The sequence below is a fragment of the Gymnoscopelus microlampas genome (genome assembly GCF_963454915.1).
Source record: "Gymnoscopelus microlampas genome assembly, chromosome: 9".
In the NCBI taxonomy this organism is placed as follows: domain Eukaryota; kingdom Metazoa; phylum Chordata; class Actinopteri; order Myctophiformes; family Myctophidae; genus Gymnoscopelus; species Gymnoscopelus microlampas.
In genome coordinates, this window is record NC_139946.1 from 41556169 (window position 1) to 41573698 (window position 17530).

The 17530-nt window shown below is 42.2% G+C and overlaps 1 protein-coding gene and 1 long non-coding RNA gene across 2 annotated transcripts in view; one reads left to right on the forward strand and one right to left on the reverse strand.

Annotated features, from left to right (window-relative positions):
* Positions 1 to 5586, forward strand: part of LOC311051540 (uncharacterized protein) — a gene marked incomplete at both ends in the record, with an annotated part of 81956 nt that extends 76370 nt beyond the window's left edge. Inside the window, one exon of the mRNA XM_084066117.1 lies at positions 5551 to 5586. Within this exon, the coding sequence (XP_083922243.1) occupies positions 5551 to 5586 (36 nt within the window). The remainder of the gene's footprint in view (positions 1 to 5550) is intronic.
* An 8106-nt stretch (positions 5587 to 13692) lies between these two features.
* On the reverse strand, positions 13693 to 16657 carry LOC311052130. Its single transcript, XR_014601475.1, has 4 exons — positions 16348 to 16657; positions 15953 to 16013; positions 14152 to 14336; positions 13693 to 14029 (listed from the first exon to the last, which is right to left on the reverse strand). It is a non-coding gene; the product is annotated as an uncharacterized lncRNA (long non-coding RNA).
* Between the last annotated feature and the right edge of the window lie 873 nt (positions 16658 to 17530).

The following is a 17530-nucleotide window of genomic DNA, read 5'->3' on the forward strand; positions in this document are numbered from 1 at the left end:
AATGGCTGCGTAAACAGCTTACCCCATGAGCCATTATCTACATTATACACTATGCATTACAGTACAACACAGCTATAGGCTCTCGTATTATGACTACGGAGCTTTTGTGCTCCAGTGTCTATCAACTACTGGATTATACTATACTTTTATCATGTATGAACAGGCCATGTTTAGCATTTGACATTACAACAAAGCCATTGTGTAGACTAGCGAACAAAGTCAAGAACAGCCATGTCCTGAAGTCATAGGCCTACTCTCTGATTTGTGGTATAATGGTATAATGTCATGTGCTATGAATACCGGTCAGGTGGGCACACTGGACATCTGGGCACACGAGTTTCTAGACAACTGGGCACACCGGATAAGTGGGCATACGGACATCTGGGCACACGAGATGAATGGGCACATGGACATATGGGCACACGGATTGACTGGGCACACGGACATCTGGGCACACGAGATGACTGGGCATATGGACATCTGGGCACACCGAATGACTACCAAGGATTTTTGTGTTCCTTTGATATTTAAGTACCCCCCGCCCCCCCATTGTGAGAGAGAGACGGTGGGAGACATTGTGTAATGTCTGTTACTGAGATAGTGTATTGCAGTGTGTCCTTGCAGTTCTGACAGCATCCTCATCCATTTGTTGTGAGCTGTGTATTGCCTCTCCCGTGTGTGTGTGTGTGTGTGTGTGTGTGTGTGTGTGTGTGTGTGTGTGTGTGTGTGTGTGTGTGTGTGTGTGTGTGTGTGTGTGTGTGTGTGTGTGTTGAATCTGTGGAGACTCTTACATTCTAACCCTAACCCTAAACCCTAACCCTAACCTGGGTGGAGGGTGATTATGCGGGTGAACTCAGTGGAGGAGGGCCATTAGGTGTAAGCAGTGGGGAGGGACCACTAGGTTGAATCAGTGGAAACTGTCACATCCTAGGCCTATACCTAACTCTCATCCTAACCCTAGGGGGGTGATTATGCGGCTGTCTGGGGGGGGGGAACTCAGGAGCAGACAATTCACAGCAGGGGTTCACTAATCTCTGGATTTCATAGAAAGGGGGGGCACATCAAAGCAGAGTGCCCAGCTGTCTTGTGTGCCCACTTGACTGTGTGCCCAGTTGTCTTGTGTGCCCAGTTGACAGTGTGCCCAGTTGACTGTGTGCCCAGCTGTCTTGTGTGCCCAGTTGACTGTGTGCCCAATTGACCTGTGTGCCCAGACGGCTGTGTGCCCAGTTGTCCGGTGTGCCCAGTTGTTTTTTGTGCCCACCTGGCCGGTTACCATGTGGAATGTGCACATGCACACAGCAAAATCCATAGAATTATTCTAGTCAGGTAGACTTATAGTATAGTCTAATATCTGATATATTGAAATTAATGGACGGAGAGATGATCGTCAAATAAACACACTGAAAATTAGCACAATTGAACAAAATAGCCTTTTGTGCATATGCAGGCTGTTTGTGGCGATTCAAGCTTTAAAGGCCATTTCACAGCCTATATGTTTAATGTGAGTGAAACGAATTCCATTGTCATTAAGTGTTAGCCATATCTACACCAGTTTACAGCCGTTCGTCAAGTGTTTCATTAAGCCTGGGAGAGACCCTGCATGTCTATTGAACAGAGACATCACTTGAAGGCTCTCCAAGATTCCCAGCTTGCCATTAGAGGGAGAATGTGCTTATCAACTGGAAATGGTTGGCGTCGGTGAGTCCCGGCTCTCAGCAGTGCACTGTCTATTGATTTGGGACAAGTATATCAACTGGGGCGGGTTCTGCGAGTGTCCCGGTGTCTATTGAGTTGGGGGTGTTTGTATCATAATATATTGAGTTGAGGATGTGTCTATCAACTGGTTGCCTAACCGTCTCATGGATGGTCCCAGTGTGGGGTTATACATCATCTATTGACTTTGGATGTGTCTATCAGCTGGATGCAAGGAAGTCCCTTGAGGGAGAGTTATTTATTGCTCTGTTTTCCATTCCTCTCTCCTGCAATGATCAAGGCTCCCACTGGATCTTATTGATTGCTGGCTTTGATAGCTCTGCTACAAGCATGCATGCACACTCACGTGCGCACACACACTCACACACACACATTAATCATGCATTAATGCAGGCTCATGACACAGACGGTTAAAACTGATGGACAACACAACTTGCATTTCATTTTATGGTGTACTGTGAGAGTTCAGTGATGGGTTATTGTTTAAGATCATCACAGTATAAATAAATCATTCACTTCACTGTTTGCGTCTTCAGATGTAATGCAGATGCGATGGTGAATATGTATGTGCTTTGTGGTGAAGGGAAGGGATAATGAAATAAGTACATCACTTAATAGTAATGAATGTATGTGGTTGAATGCTATGATGGAATGTACGTAAGGACAATTTGAGGGGATTTTGAATAATGTATTGTATGTCTTGTGGTGAAGGGATGGGGCAATGGAATGAGTAAGTGTTTCAATGTTTTATGTATTGCCACATAAAACAGAAAAGAAAAAGTACTATATACAAATATTTGTCGAAAACAAATATTTGTTGCCATGATGACTTTGAAAGATATTTTTAATAGTTGTTCAGGAAAAAAAATATAATCCAATATATTCTTCTCATTGACTCACTTTTTACTCCACTACAATTATTTGAAAACTTTAGTTAGTAGTGACTTTCTAGAATTAGATTCTTAAAATAAAATATACATCAACCACAAATTTATACTTTGTCTATTCAAAAATAGCCGATTTACAAGCTCACAACACGTCTCATCGCGTTGGGAGCTTATGTAGACCGGCTATTTTCAAAAGATTCCGTGTACTTTTACGTCTGGTACTTCAAGTATATTTTGATGCCAATACGTTTGTATGTACAGTACTACAAATCAGTTTGAACACAGGCCAGCATGGTGCCAGTCAACCGAGTGCATCACAGCTTCGTAGCCCTAAAGGGGCTCTTAGCTAGACAAACAATGGCTGACCTTGGAGAGCTGGCCTCAGTTAAACAGTTGTGTCGGCAGCTGTGTGAGTGCCAGGGGGGCATAGCGGCAGCAGTCACTCACATGTGGAGGATGCACTAATGCACTGACAAGACACACACGCACGCACGCACACACGCGCGCGCATACACAAACACACTCACACACATATACAGATGCACAAACGCATGTATGCACAAATGGTGGTCCATATGCATAATCCAGTACACTCAAATTCAGTAGCTGAAATGCATACAAACTCATACAACATACAAACATATACCCATGGACACAGAAATCCATCAATGCCCTGTTGGTATTCATCAAATAAACTGTCTCTCATTCCACACACACACGCGCGCGCGTAAGTACGCCACACACACACACACGCGCGTAAGTACGCCACACACACACACACGCGCGTAAGTACGCCACACACACACACACACACACACACACACACACACACACACACACACACACACACACACACACACACACACACACACACACACACACACACACACACACACACACACACACACACACACACCACACACACACACACACACACACACACACACGTGTCACAGCTGTGTAGGTTCCCTGCCTTGGTGACATGTGTTACATTTACATAGAGTGACACAATGTTGCTTTTAATGTGTCCTGTGGATTCACTGTGTCATGTGAGATCTTTGTCTCCACTGCCTTGGCTCAAGCTTAAGTCCTTTAGAAACACAAGACAAATGTATGTAAAGGCAAACAGCCTCCAACCAACTCTCTCTCTCTCTCTCTTCCACAGAGATCCTAATACAAACACAACCACAAGAAGTGCATAAAATTGCAACACCTGCTCACATGCATGAGCACATGCACGCACAGTCGCGCACACACACACACTTTGTACAAATACCAAAGCATTTTGAATGGCAGGGAGACAACACTATACTCAACCCCACGCGCACACACGCACACACACACACACACACACACACACACACACACACACACACACACACACACACACACACACACACACACACACACACACACACACACACACACACACACACACACACACACACACACACACACACACACACACACACACACACACACACACACACACACACCTCCCCCCTCCCACTGACAGATCTGGACTGACATGGCAAAGAACATGAGAATAGAGAAACTGGGTCTTTCTCTCTCTCTCTCTCTTATCAACAATAGGTTGGATTCAGTTGACTTGATAAGGATTTTTTTCATTAGTTATCACAGCAGTGAAGCTAACGCCATGCTCTGTGTACTGTAACCACTGTGTGCTCTCCAACCAAACAAATCCCCATGGCACTGTTATTTCTTCACTTCATTGTGGTCCAATACTCTCGACTTTCCAAAATGTCATGGGTACAAATTTAACTAGAACTAGAAAAGGTGCTCCTCGGAGCACAGGTCTCCGCCAGGTCAGGTACGTTATTGTGGCCTCCTGGTGGCGCTATAATAGGCCAATGTGAAAAGGGTGCCATTTGTTCATGGGCTTTTCACTGCAATCGAACACTGGATTCATGATTTGAGGCATTTTGTTCCAAAAATATGTTTTGCAAAATTAGACCTGCTGGTGGCGCTAGAACAGGCCAATGTGAAAAGGGTGGCATTTCTTCCTCGGCCTAATAGAAATGTGCGTGTGAAATTTCACGGAAATCGCAAGCTGCGTTCATGATTTGAGGCATTTTGTTCAAAACGAACCAATCCTGCAAACTTTGGAAGCCAATCTTAGGCAATCAGGATGGAATATGGGAAATCGGATAAATCTGTGTTGATCACATGACTATAGAGATACTGTGTACCGATTTGTGTGATGTTTGGACAAAATCTGTAGGAGTAGTATCAATAAATGGGTTTTGCACATATCGGCCTCCTGGTGGCGCTATAACCAGCCAATCTGAAAAATTGGGCCAGAGGTTCTGAATTGGCATCCAGGGAGTGTGCGTGCAAAGTTTCGCAGCGGCCGGGCCAACGGTGCCAGAGATTAGCTGCTAACGGACGGACAGGACGGACGGACAGGGGGTAAAACATACTCTCTCGCCATGCCTTTCGGCCTGGCGGAGACAACAAGTGCTCCTCGGAGCACAGGTCTCCACGCCAGGTCAGGTAGGTTATTGTGGGCCAGCAATGTTCGGAATTCACCAATCAGGATGGAATATGAAAGATTTTACGTATCCGTCTTGATCACGTGACTATAGAGATAATGTGTACCGATTTGCTCAATGTAGTGCGAATGTGCGTGCAAAGTTTCACCGCAATCGGACGCAACTTTTTTTCACTTTTTTTAAGACGCACACGGACGACCTGGCCAGACCCATGAGGTCCGTTACGATTTGTTTCGAGATAGATAGACCCGACCTATTACTTATGCATCTACGTAGCAGCGTACAATAAGAGACTCAGACAACATTAAATTGCATGTTTTCACCTCGATGAAAAATGAAATCCATGATCACACACGCGCACTTTGATTCCATGGGAGGAATGGGCTAGTTTGATGCGCTATATGAGCTCTCCTCTCTCCAAATCTCTGAACTGACAGCATGAGCAGCTCAACGACTTTGTTGCGCCGCTGTAATCTGATCCCAGGTCAGTCTAGCCATCGCAGTACTTCACAGCCTGAGCGAGCCCCGAGGGCATCCGCTCCTTTCACACGTTACAGCTAGCATAGAAAGATCAATGACTCGTGTATTAGCTTGTCTGGCACCTTACCTACAGTAGTTGATCGTGGTGAGAGAGCAACAGCACGTAGCCAGTACACAGAACGGTCATTGAGGTGTGAGAGGGGAGCTACAGCAGCAAATACACAATGAACACACAATGGGAACGGCTAGACCAGTGGTCGACCGAGTTCGCCAGGTCAATCATCAAATAGTCAGACATTCTGACCATTCCGGCGCCTGTGCATCAGTAAGTGTGCACCTCAAACTGTATAGGCAGGTATGGTGTCCGCATGGCAAATTAATGAAGTACCTACCCACCATAGTGGAGAGACATGGGTTCAATTGATGCCTCTGGCTTGGCCAGGCGCTCCAGCAAACACAAGTGGCTGCATTGGTGGGTGGGAAGCCAGCAGAAGAGGATGATCTCTGATGCTGCACTAGTGACTCCTACAGGTTGGTCAGGACTCGGGTGCCTGTTCAGCAGGGAGCAGAACATGGGAGGGATAGCGTGTTCCTTTGCACGTTTTACAAACTCCTAGTGAAGCTCCTTGCTGTCAGGTGTAAAGAAGCAGCTGGTGACTCCATGTGTACCGGAGGAGACGGTTGTCTACACCCTCTCCAAGAACAACAAGTAGGGATTGGCAGTGACAGGGACTATATATATATACATGGGGGTATTTGGCAATGGCTAAATTGGGGAGAAAAAAACTGCATTGACAGGTGTGTGCTGGGACAGATGGGCACTCAGCTAACAATTGTGCGCGTAGGTGCGTATTCCATGGTATGTATGTTTGCCTGCTTGTATGTGAGAGTTTGGTACGTATTGTGTCAATATTTGTGTATGCAGAGACATGTCTGGCTGTGTCCACTTTTGCTCATACAGTATGTGTTTGTAGACGCTCCCCTGTTTGTGTATGTCTGTGTGTTTGTGTGCATAGGTATTAATGTGAAATCAAAACCTCCATTCTACTCCCCTTGCACATACCCCTCCCGACGGGAATGATTATTGGCTGAAAGACTTGCCCAACTCGGTCTTTTACTAGTCTATCAATCAGCGGCACCACATCTGTGTGCGGTGGCTGTAGCAGAACCTTGAAAGGGGTTTTAATGGACTCAGTGGGGCGGGGCGGGCCGTGTACAGGCGTGTGCTCTCACACATACCATATGTTTGTGTGTGCTTGTGTGATTGTGCACGTGTGTGACAGGAATACAGCACAGGGAGTGCAAGAGAGTATGTATGTGATGATGTGTGGACATGTGTCTGTAGTACCACCACGTACTGTGTGTGTGTGTGCGTGTGCGTGTGCGTGTGTGTGTGCGCGTGTGTGTGTGTTTGAACTATTCCAGGAGCCCAACACTCTAATCCTAACCTTAAACGCTGCACAGTAAAGGTCATATCTATAAATCAGCAAGCGTGTCTTTTTAGATCGATATCCAGCTGTCCAGCTTCCTAACTCCCCCAACTTCCAAAGCACTGTTAAAGTACAGCACAAAGACTGCTGTTATTCTGCCTCCAAGCCACTCTTACATTTTTATTTTCATGTCATTAATGTTGTTTCTAGAGCAACATTTGAGTTGAACAGTTGCTCTAAGGAGACACAGTATGAATTCTACCCACAGCTGCATGGTTCAGACGGTTATCATAACACAACCATGAATGTCCTGGGTTGCATTCCTTGGCAAAAATGCAATTAAAAAAGAGATAGAAGTAATAGAACAGGTCTGATGCCTTTAGCATGTACGGTAGAAAACATACTGTACTGTACACATAGTACCTGAGAATCGCCCTATACAGCACAAGGCATCCTCTGCCTTGGTTTGCACTCGTCTCTTGTACTGTAGCTGTCCCAATCCAATGAACATCCATTATTGATCATGCGTTATTATTGTGAGTTATCCAGTGAACTGAAAATCTGGTCAGGCTTTCTGCTAAGTTAACTTATTTTCTCGTATTTGCTACTGTTTTCTCTTGTCTACTCTTTTATCCCAGATGACTTTTCGAAAGAAAGCTGACAAAAAATATTTGGTTAAAAGTTGTATGCAATTTCAAGTAGTGAGAGACAAATTTAATCAGGAATCATCTCAATTTGACAGTCTAAATGGTGTATATTCACATAATACTGCATGGTCGTGAATAGTTATGAGTTGTTATAGGAGAATAAGGCCTCAGGGTAAATGCAGAGATCAAAACACATCATCAGTCCGATAAATCACTATGTGAACACAGCTAAAAGAATCAGAGAAGAACTAGAGTCTAGACCTTAAATATCATAGCAATAAAAGTAAAACAAAGCGACGGCCAAACTGACTTTTCTTCAGTAAGGCTGCCTTGCAAAAACATCCATTAAATATAGTTTACTAGAAGAAAAGTGGAAGCCTTGCAATTAACCATGCCATGTCTGAATCCATGCAGTGAATGCTTGTCGGGGTATGATAGCAGTGCGCATTATTAGTAAGCCTAACCCTAAGCTACGGAGTCCCGGAGTCCCCATAGACAGAACCTCACACTAACCTAACAGTTTTCAGACTCGGGATGTCTGACTAATGACAGCCCACATGATAGCTAAGACCTTCAGCAGCAAACATACTGTTGTTTAACCACGTCAGAAAGCAGCCTCACCTGTTGTGGTACTGCAGGTAACCTACCTGTCTGCCTCTCTGCAGCATAGTGGATCCAGTCCCCTGCATTAACAAACCTCGACCAGCCCTGTCCCCATGGTAGTAATTTTGCTTCTTAGAGTTTATTATTGTGGCATAGGTCCAAGGTAATTAATCACACATGGAAACAGGAGAACAGGTAAAAGTCTGAACATCAAGGTACTGTCCAAACGGCATGTGGTTGCGTTTTCCCACTAAGGATTAGGCATGGAACAGCTAGGTTCCTATGCTACCCTAGGAGACACGGGGAGAACATGCAAACTCCACAACTCCACCAACCTAATCTAATAGTGACATATCTAATTTACACCTTCCTCATCATCATTAAATTGGGACTTTTGCAAGTCATTTTGCCTCTTGCTGTGGTTCATCCGATACGCAGCGACACTGTCGGTTAGATGGTTCAAACATTTATTCAATTGCAGGGAGGGCAAGATCCCACAACTTTATTGTCACATCACTGATATACAGGTGTAAAGAAGTAGATGATTATTATGTTTTATTTCTTTTAACACCCGAGACTGAGAGAAAGATACAGACAGGAATAAAAATCAGACGGACAGGAATAAAAGCACTATAGAGCCAGAAACAAAACAAAAAAATGCCAGAACTAGAAAAGACGTAAACTGAAAAGCTTGGGGGAAAGGCAGAAAGAAGAGCATTGGTACAAAAGCAAATAAGAATTGACAGAAACTTAAAAAAGGCCTGAGGAAGACATAAAAGAGTTGAAATCGGGGAGAACCAGAGACGGCAGCGATAACAAGGTTGAGCAGAAGGTCAGACGACGGAAGAGAAGGGAGTGTGAGGTGCTGAAGCTTTACCTAATTTATTTCATTTGCAGTTTATTTCTTGGATTCCTTGGTACGAACCAACACATAAAGGTGAATAGTCAGGCTTTGTCATTTTTAGCAGACAAGGGCGCAACAATATCAAGCATTAACATAGCAAACCTCTGAGTTTAAATAATTATTTTACAACCACAGCCAACACAATGAGTTGCCTGAGTTGTCAGTCGGGGTCCGCTCATAATTCAGACCTCCCATTATTCCCACATCCCAACAGTCTAACAAACGTTTGGTGTGAGATTAGGGTTAGGGATAGGCCAGTCGGACAAACGCAACGTCGAAATAATGGGCCGGACATTTACTCAAGTACTGTACTTAAGTACAATTTTGAGGTACTTTTACTTTACTGGAGTATTTCCAATTGTCTATGCTTTTACTTCTACTCCACTACATCTCAGAGGCAGATATTGTACTTTTACTTTGCAGATTTAAATTATGATTATTATTACAAAATTCATTATCCGCTTTTGCCCTATTTTATACCTAGGCTATTTGAAAATAGCCGATCTACAAGCTCACAACGCGTCGCATCGCGATGCGTTGTGAGCTTGTAGATCTGCTATTTTCAAACATACTTTTACTTTTGGTACTTTAACTACATTTTGATACCAATACTTTTGTACTCTTACTCAAGCAAATTTTGAATTCCGGACTTTTACTTGTAACAGAGTACTTCTATATTGCCGTATTGATACTTTTTCTTAAGTAAAACATTTGAGTACTTTTTCCACCACTGGTGTCTGTCTGGTGAAGATGTACTGGGAAAAACTCATAGCCTTGAAACTTAAAGCAACAGGTCAAGATAACATTCCCACCATGTTTCTTTTACGAGATGCAGCTGCAGTCATCAGTCCCTGTATAACCTGTGTGTCCATCGAACAAGGTCATTTTCCTCATGAATACAAATTCCCCAAATAAGGGGGCAAATGCGTCTCCATTCTGTGTTCAGTATCAAAGCCAATATAAAGGATCACAAATAGACAGTTATTTGTCATCTCACAATCTGCAGTGTGAATTTCAATCTGGTTTCAGAAAATCTCATTCCACAGATGTATTGTGGCATGGTTATGATGGATCGTTTGGGGTTTTAACACTAGGTGAGGTCTTATCTGGGGGGTGGGGGGGCAGAGAACATGTGGTGGATGTGAATGAACACCATGTTCTCAGTTCCCACCTCAATCAATAACCGGCAAGGAAGCATTTTCTTCTTACTCTATGTTAATGACATGAGGTCATCCTCGTGATTGTAGTAACCTGTTTTTTGCTGAAGATACCGCTCTCCTAGTCTCTGATCTCATGATAAATTAGAGGTAGAAATATTACTTAGTGTAGATCTCCCGAAAATCTGCATCTGGTTATCAATACTGATTTAGCTGATATCAACATAGAGTATATAATAAGTTGTAATAAGAGTCGATACACTCTTTGGGGCAAAACTGAGTTCAGAGCAGTAGTAGGTGACTGTGAAGCATATGATGCAATAAATAAGAGTATGACACTAAAGGTCATCTCAAAAGTAACATCTCCAGCTAGAATATCCACTTTTATAGAATGCTCTTGAAATATTGGCCCATTATGCCTGCAATTCCTGGTAAACCAGCATCCCTAAGATCCTTAAAAAGAAGTGACAGACCTTGCATAATAACTTAGCTAGGTTGATCATTAAACTCCACTACAGAACACTCTGCCTGTGAAATGGGACAGCACTTCGCCGAGTCGAGTCGAGTGAACCCGGAAAAAGCCGAGCGTCCACCACTGTTGTTTCTCCGACATTTTTTTTTTACTTCTAAAAAGCTTTAAAACTTCTTTTTTGTGGTACGGAATTTACTTTTAAGATATTTTAGGATAGCATTAAGTTGACTAAACTTAATATATGTGGTCAATTAATCATGAAACTATTTAAAATAATAATTTAGAGAACCGTCACGTCGGGTCCTGGGGCGACCAGTGAAACTCATGTAGCCGTTGAAAGCAGCTTGTTTTCGGCCTGACTCTTCCAAATGTCCCGTTGCTCCCACGGTTGTCTGCGGAACGAACTTGATGGGATTGACAGACCCACTTACAACTGTAGCCCATTGGTTCTCAAAGTGGGGTCCGGGGACCCCCAGGGGTCCTTGCGGGGGTTCCAGGGGGTCTTCCACAAAACGATTTAATTAATATAGCGACGTCACAATAATTTTAACCACTTTAACCATTTTTATACTTTGGCTATTCAAAAATAGCAGATATACAAGCTCATAGCTTGAGCTTGCAGATCTGCTATCTGTAGATCTGCTATTGTTTGAATTTGTGCAAATCTTTGAATAATATTATTTGCTAAGCAAACATTTGTCACTAAAATCTTTGCTTCTGGGGGTCACTTAAACAACATATTTTGAGATGGGGGTCCGCGGCCAAATACATATCATTTTGGGGGTCCTTGACATGAAAATGTTTGAGAACCACTGCTCTAGCCTATTTGTTCATAGGCCATGTTATTTATCGTGGTTGATTCCACGCTCTTTATTGTTATAATATTCATTCAATTAATTATGTTCTGGTTTTGTCATAACGGTACGATGTCCGACGTAACCTATACTGTGTGACTTTGATGGGTTAGTTCATTGATGGGTTCAAAAATAGCAGATATACAAGCTCATAGCTTGAGCTTGTAGATCTATTTTTGAATTTGTGCAAATCTTTGAATATATATTTTGTTAAGCAAACATTTGTCACTAAAATCTTTGCTTCTGGGGGTCACTGGAACAAAATATCTGGAGATGGGGGTCCGCGGCCAAATACATATCATTTTGGGAATCCTTGACATGAAAAGGATTGTTTTACATTCTTTTGCCCAACAAAAAATTCAATCAGTCAGTCAATCAATCAAACCACTGCTCTAGCATATTTGTTCATAATGCTATTATCGTGGTTGATTCCTCGCTCTTTATTGTTATAATATTCATTAAATTAATTATGTTCTGGTTTTGTCATAACGGTCTGATGTCCGACTAGCTCCAATCGGAACCTCACCCTCCGCTGTATAGCTCCGAGATGAGGTTCCTCGTTTATCTCTGCCGTTTGGTTGAAAAATGTCCGCACATTTTCCACTTTACATGTTTCTTACCTCTTTCTGCACATCGTATCCAAAAAGTAAAGGTTTTCTGAAATGCTCACAGATGTTTGACATTTTAACGTACCATAAAATCTATCCAACGAGTTGAAAAAGGCACTTAATTCGCCTCTCTCCTCCGCCGGTTACATGTTTTAAGACATTGCGCAAGAGTTACGCCCATAGAGATAACATTACTGATTCCCCTACTGGTCAAATGTTGAATTGCATCTTCTAATGCATAATATTATTGAACCGGCTGAGGAGAGAAGCGATTTAAACACTTTTTTCAACTTGTTGGATGGATTTTATGGTACGTTAAAATTTCAAACATCTGTGAGCATTTCAGAATACCTTTACTTTTTGGATACGATGTGCAAAAAGGGGTAAGAAACATGTAAAGTGGAAAATGTGCGGACATTTTTTTCCAAGCCCAGCCAGCAGCCACTCCTGGGTGCAGCATATCAGATGCGTATCAACGTATCAGATACGCTGTTTTGAACAGTTTTTGAAGGTATATACTACCAATACTGCAATATAAAAATACTCTGTTACAAGTAAAAGTCCAGAATTAAACATTTACTTGAGTAAAAGTACAAAAGTATTGGCATCAAAATGTACTTAAAGTACCAAAAGTAAAAGTACTATTTGAAAATAGCCGATCTACAAGCTTGTGAGCTTGTAGATCGGCTATTTTGAAATAGTCTAAAATAGTGTTAAAGTGGTTAATGTGTGTTTCATTATATCATAATTTATCTGCAAAGTATACTAGTAACTAAAGTTTTAAAATAAATGTTGATAGAGCTGTTTTTTTCCTTATCACCCACACAAAGTACCAGACACTTTCATAACGGCAACATAGGAAAGAAGACTCTAATACAGGCAGCCATGAAGATGATGAAGATGAGGATGGTAGATGATGATGGTGTGACATCTCTGACCGGTCAGTGGTCAGTGGTCACTGTGTGGCACTGAAAAGAATGGTTATCGTAGAGAAGAACACCGAGATGTATTGTTCTGAAAACAGTCCGAGATTAACCTCCTAGTGTTATGGTTAACATACCAGGCTGAACCCATCAGAGCAAAACAAAGTTAGTGGGACTCTAAGGAGAGAGTGTTATCTCAAACAGAGCCAGCTCAGCGGCCTTGCACAGAAGTAGAATAGGAGAAATAGAAGCATATTATATCAGAGATGACATTTCAAGCAGGTTTCTGACACTTGACAAATTATTATCAACAAGATTAACTCTATCAAATGTAGTGGAGTAAAAGTACAATATTTGCCTCCGAGATGTAGTGGAGTAGAAGTGAAAGTATTGGAAATTGGAAATACTCAAGTAAAGTACAAATACCTCAAAATGTTACTTAAGTAAACATGTTAATTATTCCAGCTACATGATATGATCATATTAGTCCAACACAATTCAAACAGTGCAAATTGATTTTATTTCAAATGCAGGGAAACATTACAGTAAAGTGCCTTCTGTGAAACTCTAATTAAAAACACATTTCATATAAACACTATCAATGTTAACATTTTCTAATGATGAGGGTACACAGTCTTTTTCTGGGCTAAACAGGGAGTCCCTGTCAGTGTTGTTAGACCTTCTCAACCAGGAACAGTGAAACGGATGGGGTGCAACATATGAAGACCCTGGTGTCCTCGAGGTAGCAAGTAGAGCATCATCTGGGGTGGTCCACTGTCCACCGCATCGTTCATCAGTTGGGTTTGCAAGGCTGACCCAATAGACGGCTGCCATGTCACTGTGGATGGTTTTAGAAAGAGGCAAGAATAGCAAACCTATTACAAACGTTTCCTAAGGTAAACATACAAAACATTTTTAAGTAAATGGGAATCAGTAGATATATACATTTGTTCTACTTGCCTGTACTTAATAGTCATGGTCCATGGGCACCTCCTCCAGGCCAGACACCTCCGCAGTCAGCTGCTCCCGCCACAGATCGCCACTGACTGCCTCAGACACCCTCTCCCCCTCATCCTCTGGGGTCACAAATTAATATCACCAGCATCCATGCAGATGTTGTGGAGGACTGCACATGCTGTTATGACCTGAAATTATATGAATGGGGGGGGGGGGGGGGGGTACATTATTATTATTATGAATTCAGGGGTCGACATTATAAATGGCCCGGATGTACTTTTTAAACCCGTCAGGACCAGCAGAATGCAACAAGCACTTGCCCGGTGGGGCCAGTGAAAATAATGCCTTGAAAATAAAATCAAAACATTAACATCTAATAATTTCACATCATTTCCCTGTACTACTGTGTTCTGTTAACATATCTGTAAACTCGAGCAGGGCAGGCTCACAGAAGAGCCTTTCCCCGTCATCCTTGGACCCCCTCGTTCATTTTCAAAATGTAAAAACCACCAGTATTCGGTCAAACACCAGGTAAAAACAAATACAGAAAAAAAGTTGCCAGAGTGAAAAGCAGAATGAGATGAAAAAGAGGGAGAGAAAGTTTCAACCACAATGGTGAGACTAGAATTGGCTTACATAAGATAAGTTAAAAGCGAGCAATGTAAATAGTGCATCAAACACGCACTGTGCAGTCCTGTCCAACTGTGTCAGCCTACATGGCCCTCTGGATAATACAGTTAACCTAAAAGCTAGCGTTAGCTATTCAAAATCAATCGTCTCCTGTCCTCATCAACATTAATAGGCTAACACAACTTTCTGAGGGTGAGAGACCCAACTGCATTCCATAGTAGGTCGTTCTGATGTTTTTGAATGGCTGTGGGTGTTGCTTGAAATCGCAGATCTGAAAGCTCACAACACGTCGCATCTGTGACATGCTGTGAGCTTAGGTCGTCTGTTTCACCGTTGAACTGCAGCAAATCATTATCATACAGTGTTGCCATGTACGATTATTATAAGCGACTTTGGGCTTCTTTTTTTGTTTATTGCTTGTAAATATTGGGCCTGTTTCTAAAGTGTAGTTGTATATTTGGGCTTGCTTCCACATTTTTTTTATTATTATTTAAACCAGCAGTGGTTCTCAAATATTTTCATGTCATGGACCCCTTAGCTCTGGACTGGTCCATACTAGTGTTAGAAGGAGTTCTCCAACTCCTTCTAACGACTAGAGCTAATGGACCCCAAAGATGCATCGGCTATTTTCAAATAGGTATATAGGTTTAAAGTGCTCATGTGGTCTATAGTCGCTTTTCATAGACCCGTTTTCAGAGACCTGGTTGCTTATTTCTCTCACAAAAGCTGGCAACACTGATCATACACTTCAGGGTCTAAATCAGTGGTTCTCAACCTGCATGCTTTTTGGGGGGTCCCCAGATGACAGTAAAGTGACAGTTTTAAGACTTTTAAGACGTTTAAAAAAAAGAGGAAAATAAACTATACTATTAAAAAAAAATAGCTGATCTACAAGCTTGTAGATCTGCTATTTTCACAATATTTATCTGTGGAACCGAGTAAAAAAAATGTTATGCCTCTACTCCTACAATTCCAAGAGCCTGTCAGGGTGGGGGGTCCCCAGTTCAAATATGATCATTTAGTACATTTTTAATTCCGGACTTTTACTTGTAACAAAGTACTTCTACATTGCAGTATTGATACTTTTACTTAAGTAAAACGTTTGAGTACTTTTCCCACCACTGCGCGCACACACACACACACACACACACACACACACACACACGGTACTTACATTTGAAATTAAATTCCGGGGCACTGGGGGCTGGGGCCAGTATCAATGGGGTCTTCCTCCACTGTTGAATGCAATAAAAACATTACTCAAAATGGGCTCTTACGCTACTAACGACCACAGTTAATCCACAGCTGAATTTGACCATTAACAAAATTTAAACCAAATACTAGTCGGACTCGTGACATACAACCCACTACATATCATGCTTAAACACAACAATTACACCAGCCGTATAATCTCAGTAATGTTTACCACTGACTATCTCGGGGCGGGCGGGGGGGGGGGGGGGGTTGTTTAAACCCTATATGAAGTTTAAACAACTACATACTATCCTAAAAAATATTAAAAGTACATTCCGTGACACAACAACACTTTTAAAAGGTTTTAAAACTTACAGCTTTGGTCCGCTGGTTCAGGCTGGCTCCAAGTTCGTTCCACGGACAACCGTGGGAGCAACGGCATGTTTGGAAGAGTCAGGCCGAAAACAGGTTGCATTAGACGGCTACGTGAGTTTCACTGGCCGCCCCAGGACCCGACGGGACGGTTCTCTGAATTCTTATTTTTAAATAGTATCACCACATATATGAAGTTTAAACAACTTAATGCTATCCTAAAACATCTTAAAAGTAAATTCCGTGGCACAAAAAAGAAGTTAGAGAGAGTTTTAGAAGTTTAGATGGACGAGAATTTATAGCGGTGAAAAAGATGGCGGCCGCTCAGAAAAATTTCCAGCCCTCAGCTCAGTTCGCGTTGCATTGTGGGACTCGGCTGTTCACCGAAGTGCTTGAAGCGTACATCGCGTGTACGCTTGGAAAAGGGGGAAAGTAGGGCACATTCGAAGGGTGGATTTGAAGGGGTCTTCGAAATGGGACAGCACTTGGCGCGCCACTGTGACGTCATCGCCCTTAAAATCCGCACTTGAAGGCTGCAACCCCTGAATTGAGACAGACCTGGGTTGGGTTGTATTGCACAAAATGTGTGCAATACAACCCAACCCAATGTTGGCCGTTTGAGCTCTGGAATGCCGATGGACATTTATGTCCACCTGTTTTGTTTTTTTCATTTGTTACGCTATATGCCTTTTAATTGTATTATTATGAAGCAGTGTTAATTTTGACAGCAAATTCTGAGTCTTAGTTTTAGTCTTTTGAATAACACGCCATTTAGTTTTAGTCCTATTTTAGTCATCTGAAATTGTCGAGTCCTAGTCTTGGTCGAATAAATAGCATGTAGTAGATAGATAGTCTTAGTCAACTAAATGTAACACTGTTATGAAGAATGGAATATAAGTTTTGTTTTATTCTGCTTGTTGCCTGTATTATATTTCCACTGTAATTTATATTATTAAAAAAAAATGCCATTAATGTTATTGACAGTTTTTTTTGTCTTTTGTTTGTTTTTCTGGCAATGTTTTGGGAATGTTTATAGGCACCTGCACCATTTTAAAAGTACCAGTTTAGCACCGGTATTGGCTAAAACCCAAACGATACCCATCCCCAATTAGTTGAGTTGTAGCTTGTTCCATTTACAGTAACCATGTTTTTGCTATTTACTGTAGTTGCCCAATATGTTGGAAAT